Genomic DNA, 18,586 nt, shown 5'->3' on the forward strand with positions numbered 1-18,586 from the left:
CCTTCTACACCTCATCCCGCTTTTCTAGTGGAAGGCCTGCCTCCTCAGAAGGATCAGCATAAGGGGGTTATAGGGGACAACATTTGCTGTCCCTTCTCTGGTGTGATACAGTCCTCCAGCCTAGCCCAGCCAGTTTCTTCTGCATCTCTTCCTTCAGCATAGCACTTGAAAGGTCTTTGTTGGAGAAAAGAGGGGAAGAGGTGAAGGTTATTTTCCCTTGAACTATTTTGAGGTCTGTCCTTCAAAACTACGCAAAACACATGGCTCACAGCTGTGCACTGGAGAGCCAGGCATGATGGTTCGTGTCTTTAATTCCAGAAGCTGGGAATTTTGAGTAGATGGATCTCTGAGTTCGAAGTCAGCCTGGTCTACACAGTGAGCTCCAGGCCAGCTAGGGCTACATCTTCAGATTCTGTCTCAAAACAAAACAAAACAGATACAGATACCAGGGACCCAACATTACTTCTCTGGTGCTCTTAACCTCCAGAGTCTTTCGGGAGGTGCTTCTGATTCCTCTCTTGCTCCTTCACCTCTGCCACCCTGCTCTCTGCTCCTGGGCAGCCATTTTCCAGTATTGACTCTGCTCAAGTTGCTACCTTAGTCCCCGCAAACATCCCTCTAGCTCCCACTTATTCCCAGACCAAAGGGCAGCATGGGAATAGTGATGTTAGGATCTTTATTAGGCAGTAGGAAGAGGGATGCACCCAGTCTGCTGGGAAGGGAAGGCCCCATGGATTAGTTGGAACCCATGAGGCTCTGAGCAGAAGCAATGGCTAGGAACAAGAAGCAGGCACTCAGCCTTCCCACCAGTCCCCATCCCCACTCCGTTGTCATTCTTCCTCTTCATCTTCCTCCAGAGGCGGCCGATTACGCTTGAAGAAGCCAGCCTGGAGGGGGAAGGGCACAGACACAGGTTACATGCTCCGCTGTAACAAACAAAACCTATGCAATGGAGCTGTATCCCCAGCATCTGAGAAGTGATATTTTTAAAATTGGGAGATGCTTCCTTCATAGATTAAAGAAAAAATAATACATTCTATTTATTCATGCGTGTGCGTGTTTGACGGTCAGAAGACAGCATTTAAGTATTGGTTGTCTCAGCCGGGCAGTGGTAGCACATGCCTTTAGTCCTAGCACTCAGGAGGTTTGAGGCCAGCCTTGTCTACAGAATGAGTTCCAGGACAACCAGTGATACATAGAGAAACACTGTCTTGAAAACCAGAAAAAAAAAAAAAAAAAAAAAAAAAGGTTCTCTCCTTTCATGGTGTGGGTCTCAGGGTTAGAACTCAAGGCATTAGACTTGGTGGCAAATACCTTTATGCCCTGAGCCATCAGCCTGTTTCCTTTTGTTTGTTTTTTGAGACAGGTTCTCACTTGCGGTGCAGCCTGCACTCCCAGACATTTAGGATTACTTTCTTGCCGCCCTGCTTAGCTTTAACTTTTCTTCTCTCTGCATAACTCTTCCTTATGTCCCCCAGCACTCAGAAATGAGTGACCCTCTTAGGAAGCAGGGACAGGGTCTACATCGGAGGTTCTCAATGTGGGGGTCCATATCCCTTTGGGAGTTGAATGACCCTTTCACATAAGTCCATTGGAAAACATCAAATACTCACATTACAATTCATAACTGTGGCGAAGTAGCAACAAAAATGATGTTATGGTTTGGGTCACAACGACACAGGGAACTAAGTAACTGTGTTAAAGGTTTGCAGCACCAGGAAGGCTGAGAACCACAGGTCTAGATCCTTCAGCTTCCCAGCTAGCTAAGGGGAAGAAATGGCTCTGAACACTGTCAGAGACAGCTCCAGTGGCTTGACACAAACCTAAAGTCACCTGGGAAGAGGGAACCTTAACTGAAAAATTACCTAGGTCAGTCAGGAAGGATGGTGCAGAGGCTGGAGAGGTGGCTCAGCAGTTAAGAGCACTGACTGCTCTCCCAGAGGTCCTGAGTTCAATTCCCACCAACCACATGGTGGCTCACAACCATCTGTCATGGGATCTGACGCCCTCTTCTGGTGTGTCTGAAAATGGCTACAGTGTATTCACATAAAATAAATAAATCCTTTAAAAAAAGGAGGGCAGGGTGGAGAGATGGCTGAGTGGTTGAGAGCACTGACTGCTCTTCCAAAGGTCCTGAGTTCAAATCCCAGCAACCACATGGTGGCTCACAACCATCTGTAATGAGATCTGATCCACTCTTCTGGTGTCTGAAGACAGCCACAGTGTGCTTATATATAGTAAATAAATAAATCTTAAAAATAAAAAGATGGTGCACACTTTTAACCCCAGTAGTTGGGAGACAGAAGCAGGCGCTATCTCTGAGTTCCAGGCTAGCCTGGTCTACAGAGAAAGTTTCAGGGCAGCCAGGACTACACAGAGAAACCCTGACTCAGAAAAACAAACAGGAAAACAAAATGACCCAGACATATTAGTCTGTGGCCATATGCCTTTGAGACATTCTCTTTCTATTAAAAATGTAATTTAAAATTTATTTTATGTGTATGGGCATTTTTATTTTGCCTGCTTGTGTGTGCACTACACACATGCCTGGTGCTACCGAAGAGGCTGTCAGTTCCCCTGGAACTGGAAACACATAGGGTTGTGAGCCACTATGTGGGTGCTGGAACAGAACGCTGGTCCTTTGGAAGAGCAGCCAGAGTTCTTAGCCCATCCTTATAGTCCCAAGAGACATTTTCTTAATTGCTAATTGATGTAGGGGCCCAGCCCACTGAGGGTGGTGCTCTCCCTGGGTCATTAGGCCCGGGCTGTATATGAGGAAGTCTCTAAGCAGCTGCCCTTAGCTGCCCTTAGACTCTAAGGTCTCTATCTACTTCAGTTCTTGCCTCCAAGTTTATCTTGCTTAATGTAAAGTGTAAAATTAAATACATCCTTTCCTCCCCAAGTTTCTTTTAGTCATGATGTTTCTTTTCATCACTGCAACAGAAGCCTAAGACAGGAGGTGAGCCCTGCCCATAGCAGTCAGGAAACTCTGAGGGCAGGTCTCAGTTTCCTGACTTCCTGACAGAGGGGGAAGGGATCTGAAGGCCTGCGGATTTCAGGCGTCCTGCTTAGTGGGATGGGAGGGATGCTACCTGCCCAGCACAAGTCCTCAGAAAAATGGCATTCTAATAGCGAATATGGAGATGAGAAAGGTCCTATACCCCTTCCCCTCAAACCCCATCTGCTAGCCCATGACCACCTGGGAAGTCTGTATCTCCCTTTCAGCCTCACCTTCCACATGGCCAAAACTAGTAGGGTCAGCAGCAGCAGACCGCCCAGCACGCCCACCAGCACCCACCAGACAGGAATGGCCCTCTCCTCCAAGGCCCGAAGCAGCTGCGTCTGCACCTGAGGGCCAACTGGATGTCATTTCAGGGGGCCTGTGACCCGGGAGAAGGATGCCCAAGCCAAGCCATCTCTTAGTAACACCACCCTCAGTCCCACGGAGGCCCCGCCCCTCTTCCGCAAACCTTGTCCTTCAATCCCGGGAGGCCCCGCCCCTCAGCTCTGGCGAGGTCCCGCCCCACGCTGGCTGGGCGCTGACAGCAGGAGGACAAGGGTCTCTTACCAGAGCTTGCCCGCTGGGCAAGCTGACCACTGGCACAGAGTAAGGTAGGGAGGAGACGTTGAACCAGGCGTGCGACTGAAGCACAAACTGCTCCTGGGGCCTCTGTAGGGGGCGGGGGTAACAGGCGCTTACCGCAGCCGCTGGAGGCCAGGAGATGGCCGCAATCCTGCTTTTTGAGTCTCCCTGCTTTTGAGTTCCGCCCCCGGTTTTACCCCACCCCCGCTCCAAGGCAAATTTTCCCTAGGCCTGTGTGAACCCGCTCAAACTCAGAGCAAACTCCTGCCCCACCCGCCGGCCCCGCCCCCGCCGGCCCCGCCCCCCGCGTCCAGCCCCACCTGGCGGAGGCTGGGCAGCCCCAGCATGGCCTGCACCGTGACCATAGCCCGCTGCCCGCGCACCATCTCCTCCAGCTCACACTCCACCACCGTACAGGGCGCTGAGCCGTCGCAGCTCTGAGGGGAGATGTGTCGGTAAGTTCACAGGTCCTATTTGCAAATCATCCCCCATCAATCTAGGACCCAATACAGAGAGCCAGGAGGATCAGGAAGCGCCAGCCTCTGGTTGAGCTTTATTCATTCGAATGGTTCTCTCTGTATTCCGTTTGCTCAACAGTGCAGAGATACAGGGATGAGGCCCAAAGGCGGGGGTCATCCATAGCCTGCAGTACTTGGTGGTTTTGTGACATTGGTTTGGCTCCCCCCACCCCCTTTCAAGACAGGGTTTCTCTGTGTAACCTCTGGCTATCCTGTATCCTGGAACTAGCTCTGTAGACTCAGTGATCTAATTGCCTCTGCCTCCCTATTGCTGGGATTAAAGGCGTGCACTACCACTGGCTCGCTTTGGTATCTCTTCAAGGGAAAAAAAATGGGGGTGGGGGAGAGAGAGAGAGAACCCCATGTGTCCCCTCTGCCCAGTGCCCAGCATCACACCAGCACCACTGTCCCCGCCTCCCACTTCCTCTGGCTTCTAAGGGCCCCAGCTGGAGCCCACTGAGCCTTCTCACCACCAGAACTGGGTCCTGCTGCCCCGGCTGCTTGGGCCCCTGCAGGAACACCTGTCTGCGCTCGCGCTGGTGATGGACCCGGCGGATGGAAGAAGGGCTGGGAGTGGGTAGCCTCCAGTCCATCTGGGGGAACAAGGGCACAATCAATTCACTTCCAGGGTCTGCACCCACACCCTGCTCTGGGTGTCCGCCTGGTGTCTGTCCTCTCTCACAGCTCCTTCTTTCTCACGGAACCTTACTTTGAGGAGCTTGGGGGACGGCTGTGTGGAGCAAAGGAGACCCCCCTGCGGCTGCACATCTAGGATGTAGAGCAGATCTGAGGGCTGGGACTGGCCAGGAAGGTGGATGACGAGTCTGAGGCCGTTCACAGTGCTAGGGCCGTTGTTGTGTAGCTGGGGGTGGAGACAATGGGGTGGTGGGCGGTTCAGCTGTTAGGCTGTAGCTCCCAGGTCTTTCTCACCACCACCAGGGGCTCCTCCCTACCTCGTAGGTGTGTTCCACCCTGGAGACCCAGCTGTCGGAAGAATCATACTGTTCCTCGTTACCTTCTTCTGCTGCCACCACCAGGGAGGCAGGGAAGGAGTTCCTGCAAGTGTCCGAGCCCCCCAGAGTGCATCTGACTCCCTGATGGACCTCTGGTGGATCCTCCAGGACCTCTCAAATTTTACCCTCTTATGAGATCCTGGGGATGGGACCCTTCAAGCTACACGCCCACCTCCTCCTCTGAACCATAGGCTCCTCTCCATTTTCCCTTCCCACCCCAGTCTCTCACCCTCGAAGCTCCACTGTGGCTTCAGCTTGGACGGCCACAGGCAACAACAGAGCCTTACTGTTTGGATTCTGGCTGTTCTTGCTGGAGGGAAGAAAGTGTGAAGAAAAGGGACAGCAGAACTTTAGATGGCCCAGGGAGAGTCAATCCCATCCCAAAGAGCATATCATCCTGGCTGGACCTGAGAAAGATGTCCTCTAGGACCCCGAGACTCAGAAACAAGTCACCAAGGAAGAAAGGGAACAGGGCTCTTGGGAAGGTCTTCCGGTGTGGAAGGGTTTTTGCAGAGGGCGGCATGGAGGAAGGGTGGTGGGCAGTCACACTGCCCAGCTCCATACCTCCTGATCTGCAGCTGGAAGGACACAGACTCTCCAGCCCCTTCCAGGTTCTCCACACTCACCAACATCGTGATTCCTATCTGGATGAGGGAAATATCCAAAGTCACCACCCGGGTGTCTACTCTGGGCACAGTCCTGCTCCGAGGCCACCATTATTACCCTTCACCTCTATACCCCCCAGGAGCTCATCCACCCTGGGATGTGGCTAGAGTGACAACACGGAGCCCTTACCCGGGTGTCCTTTTTCATGGGGTTGCCCAGCTCACACAGTGCCACCCTGGACTCATTTTCCTTCTTCTGGGTGCAGATGAGCCTCTCAAAGCCCTGGAGGTGCACAGACAGGTGGGACAGAGCAATGTGGGCGTGGGGTGTCCCACGCGTCTGCAGGAGACTTGCTGGACAGTCGTGGTGGAGGTTCCTGAGAGGATTTCAAGGGACTGCCACCTTCTGTTTCTGTACTGCTCTGCTATTGTATCATTTTTTTACCATTTTTAAAGGATTTTCATTTTGGAAGTAAAAAAGAATTACCCAGAGTGACCCAGTTGCTATAAATCATATCAACAACAACAACAACAACAAAAAGCCAGGCGGTGGTGCACAGCTTTAATTCCAGCTCTCAGGAGGCAGGGGCAGGTGGATCTATGAGTTGGAGGCCAGCCTGGTCTACAGAGTGAGTTCCAGGACAACAAGGGTTACACAGAAAAACATTATCTCAAAAGGGTGGTGATGGTGCAGAGATAGCTCAGTGGTTAAGAGCACTGATTGTTCTTCTAGAGGCCCTGAGTTCAATTCCCAGCAATCACATGGTGGCTCACAGCCATCTGTAATGGGATCTGATGCCCTCTTCTGGTGTGCCTGAAGACAGCAGCAGTGTACTCACATACATAAAGAATTAAATCTTAAAAAAGAAAAAAAAGAAGAACAGAGGACTGATCTCTGACTTCCACAGGCATGTACACACACCTTGCATACATCTTTGCATGGCTGTACACATATGTACATACCTCCATGCACAAAGTCTGAATTTGACTTAAATGTTTTTTCTATAAGTGTTTGCCAACATTAGAGGGAAGGACGAAGCCTGAAGATTGTATGTTTGGTGTGTGTGTGTGAATATAGAATCCAGAGGTTGATATCAGGTATCTTTCCCCAATAGCTGTTTATTGATTAATTGAGACCGGGTTTCATAGATGTGGCTAGCCTGCCTGGCCAATTAGCTTTAGGGATGTACCCATCACCAAATCCCAGCCACTAAGGTTCCAGGCACACACTGCCATGCCTGACTTCCCCAGTAGCCAAAGCCAGGTTCTCTACACGGGTGAAAAGAACTTGGACGGCTGAGCTGTTACTTCGCCCCACCCCCACCCCCGCAGATATTAAAGTGTTCCTAACTAACACTTGCTTCCTGAGCCTTTCGGTGGTTTTGAAACAAGCGGGGTTCTAGACATTTGAACCATTAGTCAGTGGGTCTTGAACGTACATTGCACCTGTATATTCTGCGTCTAAAAGCTGAGAAGATCATACATCTTTATAGCCAAAGTATTAGACCAGTGGATCTTTGGGTGAGAGGCCAGAGTGAAGGCTCTCACACCCGCTGCCTGCTGGCTATGCCCAAGGTGGCACCTCACCTCAATGTTACTGAGAGCCCGCATGTAGTGAGCTCCTGGAGGTAGGTTCACAGCCAGCTCCGCCTCATAGGCCCCCTCGCCATCATTGGCTGCGTCAATCTTCAGCTCCAACACATTGTCGGCACCAATTAGGAGTGGGGAGTCCCCCCTGTATGGAGGGTGCTTGGTTTAGGACTAGAGGCCAGGGGGATGAGTGAGGACTCAGGTAAGGAGTGGCTCTCCCGGGGCGTGGAGGCACAGGGTGGGTAGAGTGAAAGACTCTCACGCAGTAGCCGTGAGTCGGAGCTGCGGCACGCACACGTCGTCCTCCCCACAATCCAGGATGATCCGTGTCTGGAGGACACAATAGGATGTGTGGGCAGGTTGAGGGGTTATTAGGCTTAAGGGTCACCTCAGAGCTCAGAGAACAATCCTAGCTCCAGGGGGCGCTCTTTAGAGAGTAGGAGCTGGAGGATATGCAAGGGTTTGGGATGATGCTAAAGTTCTGGTGATTGTTGGCTTATGAGGAGTTACAACGATGTTTGGGGGATACTGAGATTTGGGGAATTCCGTCAGGGTTTGGGATGACTTCGGGGTTTGGGATGCGTGACTTTAATGAAGTCCTTCCCTATCAGGGATCTCACTGTTCCTACCTGCTCCTGGACGTGGGTTTCTCCATGTAACACCACAGCAGGGGCTCTTCCAGATTCTTCTCGGGGCAGCGACACGTTGAGGCTTAGCACAATTGGGCTCAATTTGTCCCGGAAGTCGGCCTCATCCTAGCACATGGTGAGAGTCTGGCTGTTGGTGCTGGGCCCTTTGCTGGAGTCCCAGGGCTGGCTCCCGGAGAACCGCCTCTGGGAGAACCCTTCACACCCAGCTCCTCCCATGCTAGCCTGAGCATACTCGAAGGAAGGCCTCGGTGGTGTGGCAGATAGGTTTGTTTATCCCGCCCAGGTCCAGGCTCAGGGTAAGGCTCGCCTGTTGAGAGGCCAGCAGGAGCACCCGGCGGCCCTGACGGGGCTTCTGTAGGTCCAGCTGCAGCTCTGCCTTTAGCTCTGCAGGGCAAGCAGGAAGGATCTAGGTCTCCCTTTAGTGGGGACACCAGACCTCCCTTTCCCCAGCCCCTCCCTCCATGCCACTCACGCAGTTTCTGAGGAAGGTTGTGTCCTGTGGCTCCTACACACATCTGGATGTTGAAGCTGCAAAGATGGAGGTAGCTTTGTGGGTTAGGGCCTCCTAAGGTCCCAGACCCTACCAAGTCTGCGACCTCCATCTCCTCACCAGCTGACTGGTGTCTTGGTCTGTTCCAGGACACAGTTCTTCAGTGTGGGGTTCAGGGAGTCTTGAACCATCAGTTGGACAGTGGTCATCACTACAGGCTGAGCTCTGATGGGATTGGAGAAGGTTCGCCACTTGTTCCCTCCTGACTCAGCCTCCTCTGATGATATGGCCCCTCCCCCTAGCCAGTGCTCACCTGTATACAGCCACCTTGTTAGCCCCATATGCTCCCACGATCAGGTCTATAGACACAGGGGGAAGGGTCAAAATTGGCCATTAGTGCAGGGCAGAGAGCGAGTCCTTATCTTCCAAAAATTCTCTATACTATGACTCCCTGGAAGTTCAAGTTGTCCTGCAGCCAAACCCAAGCTTCCCAGCCATATACACAAGTTAGAACCCCCAGCAGTGAGTTTCTTCACATTTCCAGCAAGTGCTCAAAGGCCTGTTTTGACTGGCTGGCTGCAACCCATCATCACCTGGGTATCCGTTGTCATCGATGTCTACAACACCACGAAGGGAGAAGCCAAAGCCAGAGCCTGTGGGGAAGGGGCTGTCCAGGACCTGGGAGGGGCGTGGACTCAGCCCTTCACTCTGACCCAGGAATATCAGTACTTGGCCCTGACCTCTGGGACCCCCATAGGGGGCAGCCACAGCAACATCTGGAGGAGAGAGAGTGTGGCAGTTTGTGACTGAGTCTCCCCAATATCTCCAGAGCTACTTCTCTAGCCCTGTTCTCTAGGTCTGGGGAGACCAAGAGAAGGGTGCAAATCTGTATCAAGGAGGCGGGAGAGAAATCGGTCAAGTATTGACAGATTGTTAGAAAAGTTCCAACAGTCTTCACTGTCTATCAAGGGAAAAGCACCAATAGGTTTCATTAACTCAGCCCCTCGGTGGTGCACACCTTTGATCTTAGCAATTCCGAGGCATTAGCAGGTGGATCTCTGTGAGTTCAAGGCCAGCCTGGTCCAGAGTGAGTTCCAGGGCTACACACACACACACACACACACACACACACACACACAAAACCTTGTCTCAACAAACAAACAAACAAAATATTTCATTTATTCCTGATAATTGGGTGTTGCTAATCTGAGACAGGTTTTTGGTTTTGTTTTTCTGAGAAAAGGTCTCTCTATATAGCCCTGGCTGTTTTGGATTTTGCTGTGTAGACCAGGCTGGCTTCAAATTCTCAAGAGACCTGCCTGCCTGCCTCTGCCTCCTTAGTGCTGAGATTAAAGGTGTGTGCCTCCATGCTCCTGACACAGGCTGGCACATGTCACACACTGGCTTTATGTAGCTGAGTCATTTGTTATTACTTTGAACGTCTGGTCCTTCTGCCTTTACACCCCCTGTCTAGGAGGACCGGTATGGGCACCGTCACACCTGTTTACAGTGGGCAGAAGCTTTCTTTGTGTTAGGCAAGTTCTCTATTAGCTCAGTTACGTCTCTGTCCTATAATTTCTGTTTTAGAGGAAAACGCTGAGTCCCAAAAGATTAAATAACTGAGCCTAGTTTGAGGTAAAGAACTTCTTAGTACATTTAAGGTCCTACATTCAGTACCCAGTAAGGGCAGCAGTGGTAGGCCTGGTGTGCTGGTACACACCGTTGCTCCCAGCACTCAGAAGGCAGAGGCAGGCAGATGTCTGTGAGTCCCAGGCCAGCTCAGGGTAAGTCATAGTAAGGTCATAGTAAGACCCTGATTCAAAACACAAAACAAAACTAATGAATAAATAAATACATAACTGAACACTATTTTTCAGATGTTAACTGTTTCATCTTCACTGTGCAAACTGTCACAGCCTCCTCATAGGCTCATTGACACCAAGGACTTTAACACCTTCCCTGAGGGCTGGAGAGATGGCTCAGTGGTTAAGAGCACTGACTGCTCTTCCAGAGGTCCTGAGTTCAATTCCCAGCAACCACATGGTAGCTCACAACCATCTGTAATGGGATCTGATGCCCTCTTCTGGTGTGTCTGAAGACAGCTCGGTGTACTCATGCATAAATACATAAATGTTAAAAAAAGAGCTTCCCTGAAAATGTGTCTTTTAGCATAGCTTCATTATTTTATGAGCTCTTTGCCTGACTAATTTAGATCTATGTCTATGTATCTTAACTGCCCTCCTGTTGTTCTGTGACTTTCTTTACAGTGTGTCTTGTTATTTTCTAGGTCACTGTATAAGTAATTCAAATAAAAGTATTTCACCCCCATCTTCAGTATGCAGAGACAGGTGCATCTCTGTGAGTTCAAGGTCAGCCTGCTCTACATAGAGAGTTCCAGGCCAGCTAAAGCTATACAACCGACAGAGGGCTCTGATTACAGTGGTATCCTCCAGTCCTATGGCCTCCTCTCTGTCCTGTCTTTGTCTTACTCAGTCTTCATGAATTTCCTGACCGTTTGGTTTGCTGTTCATCTCTTCAGTCTTCTTGCCCCCTGGCCAGCTTTGGGTCGGCCCGGCCAGACTCTTTGTGCAGCTAATTCAGCCCAGGGTTGCAGGAGACACAGAGCAGAAGGGGCACTGTGGTTCCCACTACGGCCTTCCTCTGGACTCTGGGGGCCTCTCATCCATTCATGGACCTCCTCATAGCACTTCTTTCTATTATCTCCCTTCTCCCGGGCTGTCAGCCTACCTCCATCGGTAAGGGACCCCACTGCTCACTTTTTTCCTGCTTTCCCAGTGTGACCTTTGAATTCGTATCTCCGGCCTCTGGATGGAGTGCCTGCATCTGCTTTGGCTGATCCCTCCAGTTCCTCGAAATACTGCTTTCACACTCCCCAGCCACCCAAATTAAAGACGACCTGCCCCATGGTTCCCATCCCCATTCCATAGTGGCTCTGTGTTTCTTTTCTTAGTCAGGTTGAGGAACGAGCTGTCTGCATCACCTGCTGATTGCTTCGCTTCTGTTCATATCCTGCCCTCATCCCCTGTGGTCTTCTGGTTTACGTCCCTGAGCTGCCCTGAGCTGGTTGGTTGGTTTTTTGGGAGGTGGGGTGGGGCAGGGGGAGAGGGTTTAATGTATCCCAGACTACTCTCCAAACTCATATGTAGAAGAGGATGATAACCTTGGACTTCTGATCCTCCACTCCTTGAATGACAGGATTGCTGGTATGCACCACCATACCTGGTCTTGGTTGGTTCTTGTAACTGCCACCAGTGGAGCTCATTCTTGCTAAGGCCCATGATATTTATCCTGAACCTCCCAGAAGGAATGAGGGGGCCCCTTGGACCATTCCTTCCTCCTATTCAAAGTCCTCTATTAGAGCTTTGGGCCACTGAGCTCTCTCTCCCTTCTATCTGAACATTCTATCTGTTTCCCAGTTCACCTCTGAGTGTTCCCTAAATGCCTTCACTTCCCGGGTTCTATGCCGGGACGCTTCCGGTTTCACAGCCTTCAGGTCCAATCTGCTCTCCCAAAATCTCTGTCGTGCCCTGGGTTCTCTCACATGGAAGTGGGGGAAAGTCACTGAGAGCAGATCTCAGTATTACTTCCACTTAATATTCCCAAGCCCCTCAAACTCAGCTAGCCCACAACGGAACTACAGAGCTCCTGCTCCTCACCGCATCCACTCCCCACCCCCTTTTTAAAGATTTATTTGTTTTATGTATAATCTCCAGACACACCAGAAGAGGGCATCAGATCTTATTACAGATGGTTGTGAGGCACCATGTGGTTGCTGGGAATTGAACTCAGGACCTCTGGAAGAGCAGCCAGCGCTCTTAATCTCTGAGCCATCTCTCCAGCCCCCCACTCCCCTTTCTTTCTGACTCCATATTCCATTTCCCATCCAGCACTAATACTTCGAGCCCTAAATATCTGTAAAGTCACTGAATCTCCAACTCCATTTCCAAAATCCGCATGCAGGGGTCACGATGCTGGGATCTAGACAAACTGTCTCATCTGGATCCCTTGAACTTTGGTACCCACATTCCACACAGCAGTCAAGCCTTTAGGTGTCCAAGGTGTCCCTGTGTCTCAGCTTCCCTCACTCTGGGATTACAGGTGTACGCCATCCTGTGTGGCTTAAGTCCGTTTTTTTGATGAGGGCTGCTAGCCCTCTTATGGCCAAATGCAGCTCCTCCACTCACCATTATAGTTGTCTCGGTTGAGGTCACCCAGGGGTGCAATGGCAGATCCAAATCTCCCATAGAGCTGAGTGCCAGTCAGCAGGACAGTGGGTGTGCTCAGAGCTTGGGGGCCCTTAGGCTGCAGAAACAAATACACACGGCCCACCTCTGCCAGCTTGCGGTCCGCCCTACTCTCCATGTACAATGGAGCCCCCACCAGTAGGTCATGCCTCCTGCGGACCAGATGGACAAGGTCAGATGTAACTTAGCTAGGAAGATGCTGGGAATGAGGGCAATTCTTGGCCAAGCTTGGGAGAAGATGGTAACTCCCGCCTCTGGCAATTGAAGACCCAACTTGGTAGGGGTGGGACATTTTCTCTTCTCACCCGTCCCCGTTGACATCTGTGACCGCCACGGAGTGCCCGAAATATGAAGCCATCTACAAGAGGAAGAGCATTTCAGCTTGTGCTTCTGCACTCTGCATTCTCTGTTATCCATCTCAAATCCCATCAACTAGCTTGGGTGTGCGCATCTCAATTCCCTGACTTTGGCCACGCCCATGGGGTCATAGCCCCCACCTGCTCTCCGTGCAGCCGGTGCAGGGTCTGGTAGTAGGAGTCCAAAATTTCCACCTGCATGGAGGGACACACCAAAATGCATCTTTCATGCGTCCTCTTGGGCCTCCCACTCTCATTGAGAAAGGGCGGGGCACTGACGAGCGTGGGGGAGTAAGCAAGAGGACTGTGGGGGGCGGGGGTAGGAATGCTAAGCGGTGAGAGAGCCGCTACTCACCGCTCCCAAGGTCCAGCTCCAAGTTGGGGCACCGAATATATACTCTGGAGAGAGCAAGGCTCAGCAAATCAGATTCTTAGTATCCACTTACTCAAGGTTGCTCCTGCCCCGGGGGCTCCCCCCACGCCCCCTTAACTGCATTCCTTGCCTGTAGTGCTCAGATCCCCATCGAACTCGCCCACGGCCACCGAATATCCTGAAGACACAACACAGTTTAGCAATTTCCGAGTAAAGCATGGAGGAAGAGCTCAAGGGTCATGAGTGCCAACTTCCTAGTGCAGATAGGGAAACTGAGGCGTGCCGGAGATCACTAGAATCCACAGCGAGAAGGGCGAGGCAGTGTGGATGGGAACTGGACATGTGTGGGGGAAGAGGCAGGCACAGAGGGCGGGGTGCCTTTGTGCTGGGGTAGACTAGCTAAGATTGGCATAGAGGCAGGGCCTGACTCAGGGTTTTGGGAAGCCTGGAAAGGAGATGCCAGGGTTACCCCGGTAACCGTCGAAATGCACTGGGTTGCTGGAGTCGTAGGTGAAGCGCTGGTTGGGAACATGCCACAAAAGGGTACCCGGGCGGTAGCTAGAGATGATATTCGCAATTGGAACGCGAGCCAAGAGACCTAGGAAGGGCACAGTGACAGGACTATGGGGGCCCAGAAGCATGAGTTTCCCCAAACTGCGAGATGGGAGTGGGTTGGATTACTGGGCACGTACCTAAAAAAAAGTAGCCTCCAGGGGCCCCAAGCACTAGCTCCCCAGTCTGAAAAAGAAGTCCTGGTCGTGAGAGGGTCTCCTATTCTGGAACAACCCTAAACCGCTTTCCCAGTCGTTGCCCCCCCCCATTCCCCTCCTACAGTTTCTCATCCCATTCATCTTCCCCCTTGCCTCGGAGCGGGTGCTCCTCCTCCACCAAGCCTCCCCCTTCCCTGGGGTCTCTATGGTATTGCCCTCATGGTATTCTCATATTCATTTATTCTCGTTCTCCCCACCCCACCCCTTCTCCTTTTAAGAGTAGTCTCACTTTGAAGACCAGGCTTGCCTCAAACCTGCTATGTAGTCCAGGCTGACCTCAAACTCGCGATCCCCCTGCCTCAACCACCAAGCTGAGCTCTCTCATTTGCTTTTGCCTGTGACTTGCCTGAGTCACTGCCAAGCTGAAGCCTGCTTCACAATATCTCTTGTCTGGGCCTACAAGAGGCAAGCGGGGATCAGTCAAGGGGAGGCTCCCCGAACTCGGGCTTAAGCCAAAAGATCCGCGTGGGCGGGCAGAATTATGTGGGGCAGGGAGGGCAGAGAGACCGGGTCCAGGGGCGTGGCGTGGCGGAAGGGCGGGGCTCCAGGGGCGCGAGGTTGGTGGTGGGGCAGGGGCAGGGCTTGCAGTGATCAGTGGGCGGAGCCAATGAGGACCAGCGCTTACTAAAACTCTCGGCGTAAACGGAGCTCATAGTGTTGGCCCGACAAGGCGAGTACTCTGAGCGGCCCCCGCTCTGGAGCTGAGCCACGAAGCAGCCTCCTACCGGAGTCTTCTCTGCCTCATCATGCTTTTCTAGGACATTCCAGTGTTGCCAGGGTGCACAGGCCTAGAGCAGACCCACAGGAGAGTGGGGAAGGGAGCTTATTCAGGCTTTCCCCCAACGTGTCCCTGCCCTGGACTTGCTCCCTTTGACCTGTCCACAGTGCCCACCACAATGACGTCATCCCAGCTGAGGACCGATGCCCCAAGTCCTTGTCCTATCTTGAAGGTTTGGAAAGTTTGGAAGCTTAGGTTTCGCGTCTCATCCCCTGGAGGGCACAAGAAAAGATGGAGCTCTGAAGTTTAGCCATCCATTTATACCTGGTTCGCTCTTTCCCCTCCATGCTTGAGACTCACTGAGGTCGAAGAGCAATGGAGTACACTTGCCGCTACTGGCCTTCCAGGGGCACAGGAACACACCTCCAGTCTCCTTTTGACTTGCGTCTAGGGCCCTGGGGGCACCCACCACGATGGACACACTGTATAAGAAGGCTGGGTGAGCACAGATTATGGTCTTTCGGTCCTGCCTAGTGCTCACTACCGCACATGGAAGGAGGTGTGGCATAGGAAAAACTGGACCATCTTTCTTCACAGATAACCCACAGAGGCCAACTTCTTATTTTAGCTAAAGGTGGACTCTCGGGAAATTAACCTGAGACTAAACTAGTTGGTTTGATTTGGATAGGAAGTGTAGGAAGGGTTTAATAATCCTTATTGAAAAGATCTCTTAAGGGCTGGAGAGATAGATGGCTCAGTGGTTAAGAGCTCTGACTGTTCTTCCCGTGGTCTTGAGTTCAAGTCCCAGCAACCACATGGTGGCTCGCAACCATCTGGTGTGTCTGAAGACAGCCACAGTGTACTTATATTTAATAAATAAGTCTTAAAAAAAAAGACCTCTTAAACTTTGTACACTGATTTCCTGCCCACTACTCCCTCCCAACAAGAACCAGACAAAATGTCTGCCTATCAACTTCTAGAGAGATCCCTTAGTGAGAACTGGGTGGAAGGGGGAGGTTGGGGAGAGCTAAGTGGGATGTGTGGTGCTGACAGGGTTGAAGATCCTAGCAGATCTCTGTTTAAACCAGGCCTGCCATATGTAAAATGGAGGTAAAAGCAGCCAATTATGCTGTCGGAAGAGTTAAGATAAATAAACCTATGAGAGGTATTTAATATGCCTCAGCTTTTGTAAAAGTGTGTGTATTAATACACACACACACAGGATGCTTATTAAATTGTGTCCATGTGAACAGACCTTGGGGAAAGAAGCAGGAGACAGAGGGGGAAAAGACAGGAGTTGAACTGAAACATTCGAGCTCTGAAGCCAGGAGGGTTTCATTTGGTTGGTTTTGTTTGTTTTGAGACAGGCTCTCTCTGTGTAGCTCTGGCTATCCTGGAACTCACTATTTAGACTAGCAGGTTGGCCTTGAACTCACAGACTGAGTGCTGCTTACATCTGCTTTTCATTAGCGATTATAGGTGTTGGCATGACACCCAGCTCAGGAGTTCTATTTGTTTATACTGACAGAATCTTGCTATGTGGCCCTGGCTATTTAACTTGTGGTAGTTCTCCTGCCTCAGCTGCCATTTACTGGGTTTACAAGCACGTGCTAACCACACTCAGCTAGAGAAGTACACTTTAGAATCATCAGAATTGAGGCAACCCTAGGTTCCTTTTTCCTCATGGATAGTCTCTAGATGCAAGCCATCTTGGGAAGGGGACCTGATTTTTGATGAAGTGGCTCTCTTAGGCAGAAGAAATAATCTCCTGCAGCTGTCCTTGAGAATAGTCATTCCTATTCCCCACACCTGGGCATGCCAGTGTCCCTCTCAATATAGTCACGCAGGACAAACACAGCTACGTAGATAAGCCAGGATTCTAATCTTAGCAGTTTGACTTCAAAGCCTGACTCATACTGACTGTTAGCAATCTATTGCTTCTTTGCAAACATCTGTGATCTGGAAGGAGATAAGGCCTGGGATGGAGGAAAGCAAGGTGTACCGGGTAGGCACTTGTAGCTTTGCCAGTTAATTTAGGGTGAGGGGAGGGAGGTAAAAAGAGTCACATCACTGACGCTTGGGGGAAAAGAAAAAAACATCAGCTTTTACCTCTTTTGTTTAGTGCTCCCCTCTCTGTTGCTATCCATCCCAAGTACCCTCCCTGGAACTTGTTCCTCCCCAGCACTCCTGACAGGAGCACCACTCAAACAGACCCTAGAATTGACCTTGCTCAACTAGAGAGGCCACAGGAGCAAGCTAAAGGGCAGACCTCTCTTAACACCCATATTTCCTTTAGTGCTCACCTCCCATGGTTGTCCTTATGAAAGTCCACTGAGAAGCCAAAGTGGCTGCCATTGGGGCCTGTATAGACGGAGAACGTCACAGAGTCCAGGTTCAAGGCCAAAGCTGGAGGAGCAGCACTTGGTCCCAAGAACAGTGGCGTCCACCACAGAAGCCACAGGGTATGCCATGCCCGTGAAGCTCTGGCCATCTTCCTTCTCCCCAAATGTCCTAAAAAGGAATGAGCAAGCTCTTTCCCCTTCCCTGAGGTTCCCACCACCGGAAATTTCAGCTTATCAGACTGGAACTCATGGCTGAGCAGCAGGCATGTCAGAGGGCAATAGCCTCTGAACCACATGATCTCTAAGGACTACTAGGAAGGGGGCGTGTCCATCCTGGGGTTGGGTGCTGATGGCCGGAAGTCAGTGCTCCTCCCTTCTCTCCAGGAAAGCTCACCTCTAAGTCCTGTATTCTGTTTCTCAGCCACATGCCCAGAAGTCCCCTTATTCCTCTGTCACTATGAAAGTCCGGCTACCATCCTTTTCTGCCTGGGAAAGCGTAACCATGAACTCACTGGCCTGTCTGTCTTGCTTTACCATGGCCCATAGTTGTCCAGCTCTTGTCTCCCCCATATAGCTGACCATTGAACACTCTGACTTGGCCAGAGGGAGAGGAAGAAGTAAGGAAGCTGCTCTCCCCTGATAAGACCTGAGGCTGTCATCATTTTGAGTGGGACATTTATCGGTTTCCTCCTCCATGAGCCTTTGTGCAGCCTCAGGCAGCACCATTTTGGCCATTGCTTTCCTCACATCTCCATCTTGAACCAAGTCTTAGTGTGCTCACACTGGTGACTTCAGTACTGGGCAATGAATGGATCTTGGCCTAAGTTGGGAGAAGGAGGGATAGGGCTAAGATGACATCATTCTGAGGTTCGATGTTTACGGTCCTTGAGATTGAGCACCAGGTATTCAAGTGAACAGCTTCGCTCCTTTTTGGTTGAGAGTATCTAAGTAAATGAGTAAAATAAAATAATAAAAATAGATGGATGCATGGATAGACAGAACCATCCAGAATTGAGTCACTGTCTAGGAGAAACCTCCTGAGTCCTCAGGTTGGCACTTTGGCATACACACACATGGGCACAGTACGTGATGACACTTTTTACTGGATTGTGTACCAAACTCCTTTAAGAACAAGGATCCTTTCTGCTGTCCCCAAGGCCTAGCCCACAGCCCAGTATGTAGTGCTGTTGAAAGGTTGAATCTGAAGTCTCCCTAAAGGATGGAAGGAGCAAACAGAGAAGGGTCAGACTCAGAGTAGAAAGTTCGGTCCCAAATGAAGGGGAAGGGAGCATCGCCCTCCTTTTAGTCTGTTT

The 18,586-nt window shown here is 51.1% G+C and overlaps 1 protein-coding gene across 1 annotated transcript; it reads right to left on the minus strand.

Moving 5' to 3' along the window:
• Nucleotides 1–799: 799 nt before the first annotated feature.
• ITGA2B (integrin subunit alpha 2b) lies at nt 800–17,422 on the minus strand (the record flags this gene model as incomplete). Its single annotated transcript, XM_080922613.1, has 30 exons — nt 800–887; nt 3,232–3,348; nt 3,569–3,670; nt 3,904–4,020; nt 4,572–4,694; nt 4,811–4,963; nt 5,055–5,157; nt 5,344–5,424; nt 5,679–5,758; nt 5,910–6,002; nt 7,307–7,454; nt 7,572–7,639; nt 7,939–8,064; nt 8,192–8,343; nt 8,432–8,487; nt 8,570–8,674; nt 8,763–8,808; nt 9,043–9,225; nt 12,655–12,866; nt 13,020–13,072; nt 13,212–13,265; nt 13,426–13,469; nt 13,574–13,621; nt 13,913–14,041; nt 14,136–14,181; nt 14,560–14,609; nt 14,839–15,001; nt 15,106–15,203; nt 15,292–15,413; nt 17,235–17,422. 30 exons carry the CDS (start codon nt 17,420–17,422, stop codon nt 831–833), a joined length of 3,117 nt encoding a protein of 1,038 aa, XP_080778739.1. The 3' UTR covers nt 800–830.
• Between the last annotated feature and the right edge of the window lie 1,164 nt (nt 17,423–18,586).

This window comes from Micromys minutus, assembly GCF_963924665.1.
Source record: "Micromys minutus genome assembly, chromosome: 10".
NCBI classification, from domain to species: domain Eukaryota; kingdom Metazoa; phylum Chordata; class Mammalia; order Rodentia; family Muridae; genus Micromys; species Micromys minutus.